The following is an 18,324-nucleotide window of genomic DNA, read 5'->3' as shown; positions in this document are numbered from 1 at the left end:
CTTATTTGTGTAATCTTGCATTTTCAAAGCATTTGCCTGCATATTCATTAACATGCCTGTATTGTGCCATTCAGTTTTTTTTCATAAATTTTGGTATCAAAACATGAAATCTCATCTCATAAATATTTTCAGAATATCACCATAAGCATGTGTCTCCACCATCTCTCAGTTTCTAAGCATGCTAATAGACTAGACTATGCTTTAGGGACTCAAACAAAAAGCAGAAGGCCTTACGCAATTGCCTAAAAGTTTACAAAGGACCTTGCCATACATGGTGGAATACTAACTACATAGCTTATGTCTAGAAATAAAATAAATAGAAAAGAATGCTAGCAAGTCAAACATGGCCTAAACGATCAGACACTGCCTGGCACAATCTCCCAAAACCAATGCGGAGAATCAGGTCATCTTGAGAATGAGTATGAAGTAATCCAGCTGCATTAAAGCCCAGGTCTCTAGTGATCTCTCTAAGTTTTTCATGTGAGTGCTGAAGACGGACCAGCTCCCTCTCCATTATGGAATCAAAAGTAGAGCTCTGTCTCTCAATCTTTAGCAAATCCTGCAAGGTGCCCACCTCTGCAGTAGCAACTCTCAAGGCCTCCTCTCTCTCAGCTAACTTAATCTAAAAGGGACAAAAAGCTAGCTGCAGCTTGCTAGGCTCATCGCTCTCTCACCCGTACTCCATGCTCAAAGTGAAGTGAATGTAGGATCTCACCTATACTAGTTCCAGCGCTAAGCCATCGGCCCTGCTGCTAGCCTCCAATGCGACTCTCTTCTCATCCCAAGTGTGATCGAAAATGACAAACCTTCGAGTAAGAGCTGCAAGCTTGTCCTCCAAACCCGCAACTTGAGATCTCAGTCAAACACACTCTGCCTCTATGCCAAAAGGGGCTAGCCCCCTCCAATCGAGCTCTACCCTAAGAGCACCAAGCTCACTCTCCTGCGCACTGCTCATCTCCTCAATATCCTCTATGAGTGTATTAGCCAACTCTTTGTAGCAGTCTTTGTCCTTAACAGCCTCCCTCAAGCACTCCCTTAGATCCGTCAGGGCCCTCTAAACCCTAATCTCAAACTCCAGAATATAGTCTCTCATGACATTAGTTGGAAGTGGCAAATCAGCCGAAACTAGCGATGACAAGTCAAGCATAAAGACGGGATCTCTAGTATCTTGCCACATTCTAAACTTAGTAGAAAACCACTCTTGGTTATCCCTAGAACAGAGGGGGAAGTCAATGCTTGACTTGTGCGCCTCCTAGAACTCAGAGGCACGCCCTATCATAGCTACATTGATGTCCACAAGCCTATACTCACAAGTGATTGCAAAACGATCACTAAGTCAAGGGATATGCTGGATACCCCAAAACTATTGCATGGCCATGCCCAGGAAGTACCCTGTGCACCTCTAGATGCCACCATGGGAATGCCAAGTAAACCAGCATAATGGGTCTACCCCTGCCATCTAGTATACCCCACTTAACCCTCCAAATCCAGTCAGTGGGACTCAGGCTGAACAAGTATCTCAGCCAACCATCAGTATGCCCAAAAAAGGAAAATCGAGAGCTACGGTAGCCCGGATTCTATTCCTACCCATAAAGCCCATAGGCTAATCCCTAGCAATGACACTCAAGTGGCTATAGAACCACAACTGTAACATGTGAACGCAGTAGCCTAGCCTACCCCTACCAGTCTCCCGACACAAGGACAATGACCTAATGGTCTCGGAAAGTAAAGTGGGAATAAAAGAGGTACCATGAGGTAGGGCACTCACTAGAGGGTGAATGAAAATACTGACAGCTTTTGATGGTGAAGGGTAGAGCACCATGCCGAAGAAGGCCACCAAGAAGGCCTGACGCTGATAGAATGCCCACCGCACCTCTATCCTGCTGACTCCGATAAATGGAACCGATCATGTAGGAACTCAAAGGACATGCTCCCTTTGATCCCGCTGCCATACCAAGTCAATGCCTCCATAATTGGCCTCTTGAAGCCTATCAGGTCAGTGAGCCTCTTGCGGTAGAGTGTCTGCATTAGCGGAACGAAAATAGTGCTCAGAGGAGTAGAAAGAGAAAGGAAATGATCATACTCCTCCAAAGTAGGCACCAAGTCATCATCTCCAATGGTGACACATCTCAAAGCAGGGTCCCAACAAGAGGTGATGACCTCCTATTAGGATGTGTGCCCTTAAATCCGATTGTATGATGCTGTGGATGACATTTTGTATGACTTAATGTTGTGATTAATAAAGTTATTTTATTATTATCTAAAATAATGGTAACATGAATATTGGGATATTATCATATAGTCCATGAGATGCATAGTATGTGATTTAGTCACAGAAGATATAAATCACAAGTTCTTTGTAAACTCAGAATTTTAGTTCCTAGTCGGTGATGAAATTGGGCCTTTCATCTGCGAAGACTATAACATATCAACTAAGATGATTTGTCTTGATCATGAAAATGGATATTTTTAGTTGGTATGTTGATACGCTTTAAGAGTTAAAACATATTGAACTGGACCACTGTGAGATTTATTATTCTCCTAACAACTGTCAAATGAATAATAAACTCACGACTTTTATTTACATGAACTCTTAATCCTGAAAGGATAATGGACCTAATCATGAAGTGTAGGTTACTTTGATATATCAAAAGTGAGGTCTAAAGTCACGATCAAAATCTCAGTATGTTGGGTAGCCACATTTAGTGGTGATGGAACATATATTCTCAAGATGGAATTCATAGTCTCTTAACGAAGATTTAAAATATTCCCTTGAGATAAGTTTAATGGGTTTGGTTATTCAGAGTGTTAGGCCTAACCATTTTAGTAAAGAGTTACTAAAGTATATATTTATGGAATTAGATTTCATAAATATGTGATGAATAGCTTAAAGGATTAAACTGAGTACTCAAGAAATTAAGATATAGTAATTTTCAAAGTGACAGTCTATATTCATAACTTTGTATTACTACGAATATTTTATGAAGGGGTTGCATGTAAAATAAAATCTTGGGATATAATTTATTGATAAGGCCTAAAGTGCAATTATATTTATATAGTGGTATTAAATATAATTAATGGTAGCTTTGGACTTGTCAAGAGTTGACAGAAAAGCCCAAGGCCCATTAGAGCTACTGTCTTTTTGGTCACTTTTGGTCCCACTCTAAGTCACACACGAAAGCCCAATTGCAAAGGCCCAATTAGATAATCAGTTAGATATAAAGGGAGAAACATACAAAAAATTTTATAAGAGAGAAACATCATTATGAAATTGTGTGTAGGTGTGAGTGAAGCCACTCCTTTATTCTCCCTTGGAAATTGATTAAGAAACCACACTTCTTGGGCGTAAAGTGGAATTGGAGTAAAGATTAAAAGTGTTCCCAAGTACTTTAATGTTTTATTTTGAATTTCACCACACCAAGGTACGCTATCTTGTTCTTAAATTCTGAAATTTACATAGTACATGTTATCAATCATGAATTAAATAAATCTATGTTTGTTGCTTCTGCTATGTGTTTTATATGAGATACAAAACCAGATTTTTCAACAATTGGTATCAGAGCCAGGTTTTCAACATCATGCTTGTATAACCTGTGATTGGGTTTTAGAATCAAAGAAAACCGTTATCTTGGTGCTTTAATTTTCTGTAGTAAAATTTTCTGCACAATTGTGTAGACATGGTTTGATAATCATGGTTTTATGAATTTATGTATTTCTTTTATCAAGATTCATGAAACTCATGTTGAAAAAATTGGTTTTGTATCTCATACAAAACACATAGTGGAAGCAACAAAAATGGATCTATTTCATTCATGATTGATAAAATACACTATGTAAATTTTAGAATTTAAGAACAAAATAGCGTACATTGGTGTGGTGAAATTCAAAACAAAATATTAGAAGTACTTGGGAACACTTTTAATCTTCACTCCAATTCTACTTTACGCCCAAGAAGTGTGGTCTCTCAATCAGTTTCCAAGGGAGAATAATTGAGTGGCTTCACTCACACATACACACCATTTCACAATGATATCCCTCTCTTATTCTTTTTCTTATAAAAAATTCTGTATGTTTCTCCCTTTATAACTAACTAATTATCTAATTGGGCTGGCCTATTGGGCCTTTCCAATTGAACTTTAATGTGTTGCTTGGAATGGGACCAAAAGGGACCAATGAGACACTAGCTCCAATGGGCCTTGGGCTTTTCTATCAACTCTTAACAAGTCCAAAGTTACCATTAATTATATTTAATACCACTATATAAATATAATTGCACCTAGACCTTATTAATAAATTATATCCCAAGACTTTATTATACATGCAACTCTTTCATAAAATATTCGTAGTAACACAAAATCATGAATGTAGACTGCCACTTTGTAAAGTTATTCATCATATATTTATGAAATCTAATTTCATAAATATATACTTTAGTAACTTCTTATCAAAGTGGTTAGACCTAACTCTCTGAATAATTGAACCCATTAAACTTATCTCAAGAGAATATTTTATATCTCCGTTAAGAGACTATGAATTCCATCTTGAGAATATATGTTCCATCAACATTAAATGTGGCTGCCCAATATACTAAGGTTTTGACCGTTACTTTAGATCTCATTCTTGATATATAAAGCAACCTACACTTCATGATCAGATCCATTATCCTCTCAGGCTTAAGAGTTCATGTAAATAGAAGTCGTGAGATTTATTATTCATTTGATAGTCGTTAGGAGAATAGTAAATCTCACAACGGTCTAGTTCAATATGTCTTAACTCTTAAAACATATCAACACATCAATTAGAAGTCTCCACTTCCATGATAAAGACAAATCATCTTAGTTGATATGTTATAGTCTTCGCAGATGAAATGCCCAATTTCATCACCGACTGCAAACTAAAATTCTGAGTTTACAAAGAACTTGTGATTTATATCTTTTGTGACTTTTCACATAAATCACATACTATACATCTCATGGACTATATGATAATGTCCCATATTATGTTACCATTATTTTAGATAATACTAAAACAACTTTATTAATCACAATATTAAGTCATATACAATGTCATACATAATATCATACATAGCATCATACAATAGGATTTAAGGGCACTAATCCTAACAATCTCCCACTTGCCCTAAAGACTATTGTGCACTAATCTAACTCCCATTCCCTCCAAATATGACTCGAAAGTCCTTTGAGGCAAGGCTTTGGTAAAGGGATTTGCTAGATTATTTGCACTTTCAATCTTTGCTACCTCAACATCTCCACAAGCAACAATATTTCGAATGATGTGGTACTTCCTCTCAATGTGCTTTCCTTTCTTGTAATTTCTTGGATCTTTGGATTGTGCAACCGCTCTACTATTGTCGCAGAACAAAGTAATAGGAACTTGCTCAATTCTCACAACACCAAGATCAGAAATGAATTTCTTGAGCCAAACAGCCTCCTTTGCCGCCTCACAAGCAGCAATATATTCAGCTTCCATGGTGGAGTCTGCAATACAAGATTGCTTAACACTCCTCCAAGTTATGGCTCCACCTCCCAAGGTGAAAACACATCTTGAAGTAGATTTTCTGAAATCTAGATCTAATTGAAAGTCTGAATCTGTATAGCCAATGGGAATCAAATCCTCACTATGGTAAACAAGCATATAATTTCTCATTCTCCGTAGATACTTGAGAATATGCTTTACCGCTTGCCAATGTTTTGGTTCTGGATTTAATTGATATCGGTTGACTATGCCAACTAAATAACAGATATCTGGTCTAGTACAAAGCATGACATACATGAGACTTCCCACTGCAGAAGCATAAGGAACTTGTCTCATCATATTTTTTTCCTCTTGAGTCTTAGGCCTTTGGTCGTCAGACTGAGGAACTCCATGTCTAAAAGGAAGCAAACCTTTCTTGGAGTTTTGCATGCTAAACCATTCTAGAACCTTATCTATATATACAGCTTGTGATATGCCTAACATCTTATTCTTGTGATCTCGCCAAAGCTTGATCTCTAGAATATAGTTAGCCTCACCCAAGTCCTTCATATCAAATTGGCTTGACAACCAAACTTTAACCGATGACATTACCCGTACATCATTTCTAATGAGTAGAATATCATCAACATAAAGCACTAGGAACATTACTACTTTGTCTCGATGTCTTTTGTACACATATGGTTCATCAAGATTTTGTTCAAAACCAAATGACTTGATTGCTTGATCAAATCTGATGTTCCATGACCTAGATGCTTGCTTAAGTCCATAAATGGACCTTTTCAACTTACATACCATATGCTCTTGGTTCTTTGCTATGAAACCTTCTGACTGCATCATATAAATTTCCTCTTTAAGATTGCCATTGAGAAATGCAGTCTTGACATTCATTTGCCAAATCTTATAATCATAATAAGCAGCAATGGATAAGAGAATTCTGATATATTTAAGTATTGCTACTGGTGAAAGGGTTTCTTCATAATCAATACCTACTTTTTTAGTATACCCTTTTGCCACTAGCCTTGCTTTAAAGGTTTCAACCTTTCCATCTATCCTTTTCTTCCTCTTGTAAACCCATTTGCAACCAACAAGTTTAATGCCGTTAGGCGTCTCTACAAGATCCCAAACTTGATTGGAATACATAGAATCTAATTCAGATTTCATAGCTTGAACCCAATGATGTGCATCTATATCATTCATCGCCTCCTCATAAGTGTAAGGATCCGATTCAGCCTCTTCTGAGATAGCTTCATAAGTTTCTCCCAAACCTATAAATCTTATAGAAGGTTGAACAATTCTCCCACTACGATGAGGCACCTGTGTATTAGACATCTCATGAGTAGTATCTTGTGGTGTATCTAATACATCCAAATCATCCCTAGTTTCATCCATTGGTTGTTTAACTATAGGTTCATTCATTTCAGCCAAGACAACTCTATTTCTAGGAGTAAAATTATTCATATAGTTACTTTCCAAGAATTTGGCATTTGTGCTAACAAACACTTTATTATCCTTATGACTATAAAATAAACCTCCAACAGTTCCTTTTGGATACCCTACAAAAAATACCAGTTCTACTAAATTCAGAAGATACATTGCAGTATTTAAGGCATATCCCTAAAAGGAAATTGGTAGAGTCGAATAACTCATCATAGATCTAACCATATTTAAAAGAGTTTTATTCCTTCTTTCTGCTACACCATTTTGTTGTGGAAATCCAAGTGCAGTCAACTGGGATATAATCTCATTCTTAGTCAAGTAATCCTTGAAATCCCCAAGAAGGTATTCGCCACCTCGATCAGATCGAATGGCCTTTATATGTCTACCCAATTGATTTTCAACTTTAGCCCTAAACTCTTTGAACTTTTCAAAGGCTTTAGACTTCCGTTTCATTAGGTACACATAACCAAATCTAGAGTAATCATTAGTGAAAGAAATTAGCCACCTCTTGCTTGGATTGACATAGGACCATGGTTTTAAAAACCGGTACGGTGAAAGAACTGGAAAAGGAGCTAACTACCAGTTTTGAGGTCCTACCGGGGTCCGATCGATGGTCGAACCGGTGACGTCATAAATAATTTAATTATTATTTATTTAAATTATATAAATAATTAATAATTTTTTTAAAGAAGTATATAACATTTTTTCAAGAATTTAACATAAAAACATTACAAAACAATCATGCTTAACATAATAAACTTTCAACAAAACCAAATAAATAAGTCCATTAGTCATTATATTTACATCCAAATGGCAAATAACAAATAAGTTCATTACATCCAAATAGCAAATAAGTTTTAAAGTTTCAAACAAACAACTAATAAGTTTTAAGACCCAAGCATCATTTGTTATGAAGAAAATTGAAATCAATATCATCATGTGAACCAAATGCTCCACCACTAGCATCATTATCATCATCCTCATCCTCATCTTCAATAGGAATAGGATGATTTTTATCTCTAAATTCGGGAGGAGCATCATCTTCATCACCAGATGATTCCAAATTGATGTCATCATCATCCTCAATCACTTCATTATCCATATCTATACAAATTCCAAAACCAAAGAACAATAAATGAAATAACGATTCTAATAATCATTTATCATAAATCATAAATAGTCTAATTAAAATATGCAACTAGGCAAAGAATTGTTATAAGCTAACCTCTTTATACATGGCTAGAAGACCCTTCTTCGATTGGATGAGCTCCCTCTTCATATAATGCATTCTCTATCTCCTCATGATCCAGAAATGGAGGTTCCTCATCTTCCACTACCCAATATTCAGTTTTATCGATATTTGCATAATCAATAGGATCAAAATTGAACTTCTTCCTTTTGACTCTATATCACAAAATGAACATAATGAATAATTGATAACCAAATCACTTATATTTCACAATCACAAAGAACCCACTTGACCAAATTAGTGAATCACTCATATTTTCCCACAAAAACATTAATTAAAAGAGATTATATAATATATACATTTCTTTCAATCGGTAGTTATAATGAACATACACAAGATCATTAAGTCGTTGATGCTCCAATCTATTTCTTCTTTTGCTATGTATTTGTTCAAAAACACTCAAATTCCGCTCACATCCCAAAGAGGCAACTGTTTGGCTAAGGATCCGAATTGCAAACTTTTGTAAGGTTGTAGCACAAGATCCAAACAACTTCCACCACTCATCTAAGTTCCATATACAACACAAAACAAAGATACAATGAATCAATAAACATAGTTATCCCAAAAATATAAAAAAGAGCTATGATCTTTAAAACATATTTTCATTTTATTATTAGCTAAAGTAAACAATATCTTACCCAGCTGAGATGTCTTGGCTAATTCTTGAGCAAGTTGGGTTCCAAAAGTTTGCTCACGCTCTCGAAATAGCCTTAATTCCTCCACCCAACTGAAACTTTTGATTCAATAACATCTGTCACAGCAGATTGTGTCTCTAGCCTCTTATTAAGAGTAGATGAGTCATATTGGAATGCAGGATTCAACCAATAAGCAGCAGCATGAATATCTCTATAGAATTGATTATCCCAACGATCCTTGATAATATTAACATAAGGCTCCCATAGTCTCTTCTTGTCCTTGAAATTTTTTTTTTAATTCCATCAATTACTCTATACATGCCATCATATACATAACCCATAGCTGGTTTTTCATTAGAATCAACAATGCGTAATAAACGAATCAATGGTGACATAATATGCACAATTACATGACAATCATTCCAAAATTGATTGTCAAGAATGATTTTCACCACTGGCTTTGCTTTCTTATCTTTTGCATATCTTGATTCAACATAAAATTTGCTAGTCACCAATGCTTGTAAGTCATGCTTATGTTCCTTAAGACTCCCTAAGGCAATAAAAGTAGTAGCAAACCTAGTTGGCCTTGGACACACAATTTCCGACCAATTTTTTCTAGTCCTTAACCAAGTTTGCAAACCCACATGATTATAGATGAACATTGTGATCTTGGATGCACGCTTTGCAAGTTTAGCTACATGATCTATCTTCCCAATCTCCTTAAAAATTAGGTTTAGGCAATGTGCTGCACAAGGTGACCAACTAATGGTCCTATATTTTCCACACAAAATTCTTCTAGCAGCTACATAATTTGCAGCATTGTCAGTAACCCAATGTACTATATTTGCAAGACCAACCCAATTAACAATTTCATCAAACAAGTTACTCAAATCAATAACATCCTTAACCAAGTCAGAAGCATCAACAGAACATATAAAAACAATTCCTTTAGGACAATAGACAAGGAAATTAATCAATGTTCTATGCCTAGTATCAGTCCACCCATCAGCCATTATTGTACAACCAGTGTCAGCCCAATATGAACGATGAGAATCAACAATCAATTGGACTTTTCTTTTTGCTTCTCTCAACAAAGGCACTCGAAGGGCATGATAATTTGGGCCTCTATATCCAGGACCATAAAAAGCTACAACATTGAGCATAGGTTGATAATAACTAGAATTCACAACATTAATTGGAATGCAAGCATCATACATCCATCTTGCTACAGCCATATCAACCCTCAACTTCTTTTCTTTGCCAGCAAGAACACTTTTAATAGAAGGTTGAGCTCCTGGTGTTGTTCTAGGAGCGAAATAATTACCAATGTCACCAACCTTTCTCTTGCCAAGATTGGATCTTGGTGGAAAATTACTAGGAGCACCACTTCTATTTCCCCTACCTAACCCCCTACCTCTAGGAGTAATTTCTTGGACATCTTCAAATTCTGGTGAGTCCTCTAATGGCGAATAATTAGATGCTGCTTGATCCTTTTTTGTTTGTTCTTTAGATTTAGCAATTTCCTTCAAATTCTCAACCATTTGAAACCTAACATCATAAGGTACACTCATACATGCAGCCACATCACCTTTAATTCCAGCTAGATGTCTTTTCATCCTATTGATGCCCCCTCCTTTATAACTTTTCCCACAATGTATACATCTATAACTACTTTTTCCGTCTTTCAACTTCAGTTACATGATCCCATGCGGGATCACATTTCACTCTCATAGATGAAGAATTAGCATTAGACCCGGTTGTAGAAGCATGTTCATTAGATGGTACAGAGGCGGACTCCATTTCACTCAACAATTTTAGACTGGCAGCAACTATTTTATCAACAAATAAATTCATCAACACAACATAGTGACATACATAAACAATCGTATAATTCTCTGTAAAAAATATTTCACAAACAATAATCTCTGTAAATCAAATCTGCAACATACAGAGAATCCACAACATGTATTTTACAATGCTCTGTAAATCAAATCCACAACATACTCTGTAAGTGCAAACTAATAATTGAAAGATAGAAGTTACCACTTACTAGGAAGTCATGGAACAGAGAAGCAGAGATGAAGCCAAGAACATGAATGGAGAATCTGAGATGAAGCCGAGAGAAATGAAAAAAAAAATGATCAAAGAAAATGATCAAAAGAAAAATCAAAAGAAAATAATGTTACTTGATGAAGCCAAGCCGAGAAACAGAGAGCAGAGCACTTCAAAGGAAAAAAAAAAAAAAAACCAGCACTTCAGACTTTAGAGTCTACGATCACAACCATAAATTTCTCCTGTAAACGAGAATCGAAGCATAGAAATGAGAAATTTAAGTGAAAAAAGAAAAGAAAAATGAAAAGAAAGAAAGGGAAATTGAAATGAAAAAAGAAAGGGAAATTGAAATGAAAAAAGAAAGGGAAGAATGAAAAATGAAAAATGAAATTGAACCATACCATTTTTAGTTTCGATCAGGAAAAAAGAAGATCGTAGGCGTGGTGTCGACGCCGTTATGCGTGGAGGCAGAGAGAGTTATGGTGGACGTGGTGGCATGCATGGAGGCAGAGAAAGTGAGCAGAGTGGGCGAGGCAGAAAGGCGAGGGCCGTGAGGCAGAGAGGCAAGGCAGAGAGGGCGAGGCAGAGAAGCTGAGGGAGCGAGGGAGCGAGGGGCTGAGGGCGCGCGTGCGAGGGAGTGAGGGGCTGAGCGCTGAGGGCGTGAGGCTGTAAGGGAGAGTGTGATTGTGTGAGGCAGGGAGTATGACTGTGAGAGCTTGAGGAGGCTGGAGGCTGGAGGCGTGAGGACTGAGGAGAGAACTAGAGAAGTGAGAGGGCTGATAGGATTTAGGGTTAATTTTGAGGGGCAAAATGGCATAGTTTTGCCTTATGACCGGGTCCCGGTTCGACTGGCTAGTTTTACAGTTCTTAAGGTTGAACCGGCCAGTCAGCACTGTTCAGCGTTTTTTACACTATTTTCGGTTTTATGTCATAACCGGACCGAATTTAAGGCCAATTCCCGGTTGAATCGGTCTGACCGGTCGGTCTAGTCCGGTCCGGTTTTTAAAACTATGCATAGGACCACATACATCTGAATGTACTAGTTCTAGCAAGTTTTGGGCTCTTCTACCTTTTACATTAAAATGTTGTTTGGTCATTTTACCTTCCAAGCAAGATTCGCAAACTAGAAAACCATCAAAGTCCATGGGCCCTAAGAGTCCATCTTTGATAAGTCTTTGAATTCTGTTTAAATTAATATGACCTAAACACAAGTGCCAAAGATATGCTTCACTTGTAGAAGGAAACTTTCTCTTTAATGATTTTACTTGAGAGTTATTATCTAATTCATAATTATATAATTCATGCTTATCAAGAGTTAAAATATAAAGACCATCCACAAAATTGCCAGAACAGATAAACACTTTACCCTTCTTTATTACAACATTGTCTTTAAGGATAACACAATATCCATATTTAGCTAAATAAGTTGCAGAAATTAAATTCCTACAAACATTAGGTACATAAAGACAGTCTTCCAATATTAAAACCCTAGACTCAAAGCATACATTAACAACTCCAATAGCTATAACCGGAATCCTGCTCTCATCCGCTAAGGTAAGAAACAATTCCCCTTCATTCAACTTTCTGGTTTCCTGGAACCCCTGCAAAGAATTGCAGATATGATTAGTGCAACCTGAATCCACACACCAGGAATCTGTGGGATTTTGTACTAAACATATTTCAAGGAGGAATGAACTTCTCATACCCTTATTATTGGCAGCCTTGAATTTTGGACAATTTCTCTTCCAATGTCCTGTCTCACCACAATGGAAACACTTTCCTTTGATTTTCTTTCCTCTGTCGGCAGCCGCTAAGGCAATTTGTTTACCATCTTTCTTAATGAAGTCCTTCTTCTTCTTCTTCTTACCCTTGCCTTTCGACTTAGGTTGAGAAGTAGAAGCTTTACCCATATTGGCTTCAACACTAGAAATACCAAGAATGCCTTCCACCGCTACCAACTCATTCATTAATTCAGACAATGAATACATCTTTTTGTTCATATTATAATTGAGTCTGAATTCCTTGAATGATTCCGGTAGTGACTAGAATATCATATCCACTTGGGATTCTCCATCAATATCGGCACCTAAAACATCCAATGTGTTCAGATTAGAGATCATCCTAAAACAATGCTCCCTCACTGAACTACCTTCAACCATTTTGGTATTATAAATTGGCCTCATGGTTTCTTGCCTTGCAAAACAGTCTTGCTCACCAAACATCTCCTTCAGACTTAGCATTATGTCCGAAGCTAGTTCTACATCCTACATTTGATGCTGTAGAACATTTGAGATAGATGTTAGGATATAACACTTGGCCATCTCATTAGATTTCTACCAACGATCATATCACTGTTTTTCCTCAAGAGGAGCATCTAATGATGGAAAGCTTGGACATGGTTGAGTAAGCACATATTTGTGCTCTTCAGTAGTAAGAACAATGTCCAAATTTCTTTTCCAGTCAACATAGTTGGATCTAGTTTGTTTGTTTTGGTTAAGAATAGTAACAAGTGGGCTAAAAGATGACATGTTCAAATCTGAAAACAATAAACATGAATATAATAAGTAAACTGGACATTATCAATTTAGCATATAAACATATAGTGTGGAACCTTAATGAAACCATAACATAATATATGCAACGACAACCCAATCCCATATTCAATATCCCTCAGCATAGAGTGAACATTAAATACTATGATTGATTGAGAACTATTCTCGTTATTAGTGCTATCATGATAACTCTTATCAAACACTAATAATATGCCGTTATACATTTAGCCTCTAAATAATAATAGTAAGAACTCAACATAGAGGATACTATAATACTTAGTCTAGTGTATACCATTGTCTAGAATCATGTGTAGCCATATTTCATCCCTTTAACAGGCTTATTTTGTAGTATCATGATAAAAACACCCTCCGCATGGAATGCAAAGCTCAAGGTTAAGACAAGGTGTTTCATCAAACCACTATAAACAAGGAAATTCAATCTTGTAAGACCATGAAATAAATACTTTGAAAACATAATCCTAATCTCATTAGGAATAAATTTTATAATCCTGGCATTAATATATATATATATATATATATATATATATATATATATATGATGAGGAATGAAGAAAAATAAAAGTATTCCTGACCGTCCATGGTCATCCACACCAGCAGTCGTCCAAAAGAAAGCATCAGGACGAGGCTAATGTCCATGGTCATCCATAGACGAAAACACACCTGCAGCACTCGTCCTAGGAAAGCTATCAACCCCGTCCTGAAGGGGTTCGTCCACAAGAAGACCCCTGGACGAGCCATTTACACTTTGGAATTCCTGAGTACATGTCACCACTTCGTAACATACGCATTACTTCCGGTGACCGTTATATGAGAAAATATAACTCCTAAACGGTTGTGGAAGTTATCCTTGAACCCTCGCACCTCCTCAAATCTAGGAGAGGTTACAAGCCCAATAACTATTCCTAGGACACTATATAAACACCCATTCAGACCAGAAAAAGGTACGCTTGATATTTCCCAAAAAGTTGGAACTCCGAAAATATAGAGAGAATACTAACTTTGCCATTGGAGGGTTCTTGGTCGGCAACCCCAGTCACCTTTTGATCGCTTTTCTTTCTTTTCTAGGCCATCGAAGGAGCAAGCAGCCCTGTCAAGTCCGAAGCATCCAGCCTACTGATTTTCTTCGCATCATCAATATATATCTATATATATATATATATAATGTATAATAAACCCATATTACATTATATATAATATAATATATGGATTTATATATGTAATATATGACTATTACATTATATATACTATATGTCGTCCAAGCTAAATAAGGTACAGAAGAATGTTATGTAAAAATACTATAGCCATCCGTGATTGCAAAATCCAAGATATATGATGCAAAACACATTTTTCCTTTTTCCCTTTAAAAAAAAAAACAAAAAGCAACCTATCATGAAATGCATGAATGAAATGCAACGTAATTCCTAAAAGCAAAAAGGAAAAAACAAAACAGCAAAAGAAGAATGGTCACAATGAGTATTAAGATGAAGCACAAGGACCATGTCAGAAAGACTCAATTAGATTGAGCCTTTTGCATCCAAAACGTTTTAGATGCAACTCTAGTATTGGAGTTATTATTCACATTTAAATGATGAGCAATTCCAGAATTGGTATAAAGGTTTAAAGCCTTTACTAATTCACCAATAAGTACCATAGGATCTTGTGCTTGAGGCATATGTACTTTTGGCTTATTTTCTCGCTTTGCAGCTTGCAACTTGAAAAAATTTGGACGAATATGCCCAGTCTTTCCACAAAAATGACAAACCCACAAAGGTCTATCAAGCAACTTATCCTTAGGGAGGTTAGGATTCTTAGGCTTAGTCTCTTTAAGATTAACCCTAATCTTCCTAGGAGGTGTAATTTCTACTGGTTTGACAATCTCACTTATGAAAGGCACAAAAGAAGGAACAAAATTTGTGAAATGAGTTTCAGACATCAAGATGCTTTCTACAAAACCTAGACCAGTTTTGTCTAAGGGAGACTTCTGAACACTCAAAATGTGATCATGTTTAGAACTAGCAGACCTATTAGTTTGTTCTCTAACAACAGATAATTCTAGTTCCAAATTCTTAATGTTATCAAGCAACATCATGTTCTCAGTCTTTACCTTATCAATCAAAGTACTAGCATCAAGCAATTTCAACAACAAATCTTTCCTATCAAGTTCAAGAGAAGCAATTTTCTTTAAATCTAAATCAACATTCATTGTATCCTTTGCAGCAACTTTGCATAGCTTATTGAAAGTTTCTTGCAAATCAGCACATTCAAAGAGTTCCCCATCAGAAGGGTTCTTTTCAACCATAACACTTTCATCAACTACAGCTATAGCTGTGAAAGCAATGAAGTTTCCATCTTCATCACTACCAGACTTGTAATCAGAAACTTCATCATCACTAAGGGTTACAACCACAGCTTTACCCTTTGATCTCAAGAATGTAGGACATTCTGATTTCACATGACCATACCCTTGACAACCAAAACATTGTTGACCTAGAGAGTTATTAGAGGTTTGACTAGCTTTCTCTTTTGATTTGTCAGTATTATTATTAAGTTTAGTTGGTTCATTCCTCTTAAAGTTTCTAAGTTCAGCATTGTTCTTACCTCTTTCCCTTCTGTTGTTATTTGTAAGAAAATTTCTAAAGTTCTTGGCAAGATAAGCAATCTCTGTAGAAGAGAGTTCATCATCAAATTTATTCCTATCAACATCATCAACTGACTTAAGAGCCATTGACTTGGATTTGTTTGTCTTGGGTAGGTCTAGCTCATAGGACTGGAGAAATCCTACAAGCTCATCAATAGGGATGGAGTCCACATCCTTGCTTTCAGTGATAGCAGTCACTTTGGGTCTAAAGTCCTCTGTCAAGGATCTAAGTATCTTCCTAACAATCTTAGGTTGATCATTAATTTCACACAAATTATAAGCAGAGTTAACAATATCATTTAGTTTAGCATAAAATTCATCAAAACATTTATCATCAGACATTCTAATACTTTCAAATCTAGTAGTTACCTGTTGCAGTCTATTAATCTTAACTGTCTTTGTGCCTTCATGCACAGTTTGGAGAATATTCCATGCAGTATAAGCAACCTTAACATTAGAGATTCTCTTGAATTCCTTCATAGAAACAGCATTAAAAATAGCATTCATGGTTTTGCTATTAGAAGTAGCTGCTTCTTTTTGAGAAGTTAACCACTCGCTTACAAGAGTAGTCGGTTTCTCCCATTCGTATTCAACGGAATTTCAAACTCTCTTATCAATAGATTTTAGGAATGCTTTCATCCTTACTTTCCAGTAGGCATAGTTGTTCCCATCAAAGTGAGATGGGATCACAAGAGAGTGACCGTGTTCCATGACAACAGGGGTCAAGGATCAACTCTTAGATCAAAGGATCTAAACGTTAGAGCTAACCCGCTCTAATACCACTTGTCAAGTTTTAAACCCCTTAACATAATATGTTTAACCTAATATTAAGCCAAGTTGATTACCAAGTTTATTAATTAACACTAAGTTAAACAAATATGTGTAAAACAAATAAAATGCAAAAAGTAAAGAACACAAAGATCTGATGACCCAAGAAAACCAAAATAATAATAAACTTGGGGAGGATTTAACCTAGCTATCCTCAAGGTAAAACAGATCCACTATGAAAGAATTGAAGTTTATACAATAGAACTTAGACCACTAACATCCTATTGCTACCTCGAGTAAAAAACTTACTACCACGACCATGTGACAACTCCAAGTCCACGGACTACCTCCTTCCTTGATCCACTGCAACCACAAGTTCTCCTACTTGTGACTTTGAGACTCCTCTCAAAGGTTTCAGATCTTTTTTAAGTTCTTTATGCAGCAACAGAAGTGTTCACCAAGTTCTTGACATGAATCTAGATATTGATAACCATAAGTGTGTATAAAGGTAAACACCTCTAGATCTCACAAAAGATTCAACACACAGCACATTAAAAGACTCTAAAACATAGCTAGGGTTTTTCTTTTTATATGTGAAGTAAAATATAAAATCCTACACATCAAACGGGCTTAGACTGAGTTGAAAATTCTGCAGAAAATTAATTTTGCATGATTTTCGATCGATCAAATCTAATTTTTGATCGATCGATCGAGCCTTGCAAAATTTGTCCACTAATTTCTCTAATCACTCGATTCCAACTTTACAATAAAACATACTTTGAGCAAGCCCAAACCTAGACTCTATGTTTTGATCATGGTTTGCCAACACATTACACATTGAAGTTCTAATATATTAGTCCCTAAGGTTTTAGAACCTAACAAAGTCTACGATACCCTTAATATTAGGGAAGCAAACCGATATTGGGACTTACCCCCATTAATGACAAAGCCTCTAAAGCAACTTTGATTTATTTGTAGAAAGTGTTTCATCTAAACTTATAGCCTGAAGGCAAAGCTGTTGTCCATGCCTAGGAAGGTTATGCTTATTTAGTCCGTTATTGAGGCTACCCTACTTATGTCATGCAGTGTGTTGCCCTCCTGATGAAAACTCATAATCGGTTGGATGCTGTTAATAGGAACTTTCTTTGGGGTTCTACATTTCTCCACAACATTAGAGCTAGAAACTCTGCTTTAATGGCTAAGCTAGTTTGGAGAGCCGCGCCAAAGGTGAGAATGAACCTTGGGCTAATGTGCTATAGAGGAAATACCTCAGTAGGCTTTCCAACGAGGGAAATATGAACCTTAGTAGGCTCCAAGACTTGGGCTGGCCTCTCTTCAAAAAGGCTCTAATTGGGTTATAGGTAATGGATCTAGGACAAGGGTGTGGGATGATATGTAGATTAGGAAGAGTTCCCATAAAAGTCTCCTTATGGGCCTAATCACCCCTCAAGATGAAAGTTTGGTTATGAAGGACCT

At 36.4% G+C, this 18,324-nt stretch overlaps 1 protein-coding gene across 1 annotated transcript; it reads right to left on the bottom strand.

Annotated features, from left to right (window-relative positions):
• Positions 1–337: 337 nt before the first annotated feature.
• On the bottom strand, positions 338–10,433 carry LOC142639675 (uncharacterized). The gene is made up of 7 exons (XM_075813822.1): positions 9,136–10,433; positions 8,821–8,909; positions 8,482–8,686; positions 8,169–8,337; positions 1,955–2,022; positions 1,392–1,506; positions 338–622 (listed from the first exon to the last, which is right to left on the bottom strand). Exons 1-7 carry the CDS (start codon positions 10,431–10,433, stop codon positions 338–340), a joined length of 2,229 nt encoding a protein of 742 aa, XP_075669937.1.
• Positions 10,434–18,324: the final 7,891 nt, after the last annotated feature.

Source organism: Castanea sativa, chromosome 6 (assembly GCF_040712315.1).
Source record: "Castanea sativa cultivar Marrone di Chiusa Pesio chromosome 6, ASM4071231v1".
Lineage (NCBI taxonomy): Eukaryota > Viridiplantae > Streptophyta > Magnoliopsida > Fagales > Fagaceae > Castanea > Castanea sativa.
The sequence above is the reverse complement of the archived record's forward strand: the minus strand, read 5'-3'. Positions and strand labels throughout refer to the sequence as shown.

What these genes read in the sequence shown, in the direction of transcription:
- LOC142639675 (XM_075813822.1), bottom strand. Translation starts at nt 10,433, where the DNA reads ATGAAAAGACATCTAGCTGGAATTAAAGGTGATGTGGCTGCATGTATG. An exon ending in ATTATGGAGGCATTGACTTG is followed by an intron (nt 1,507 to 1,954) that starts GTATGGCAGCGG and finishes ATACTTGTTCAG; the next exon opens with CCTGAGTCCCACTGACTGGA. An exon ending in GGCATCTAGAGGTGCACAGG is followed by an intron (nt 623 to 1,391) that starts GTACTTCCTGGG and finishes TGTCCCTTTTAG; the next exon opens with ATTAAGTTAGCTGAGAGAGA.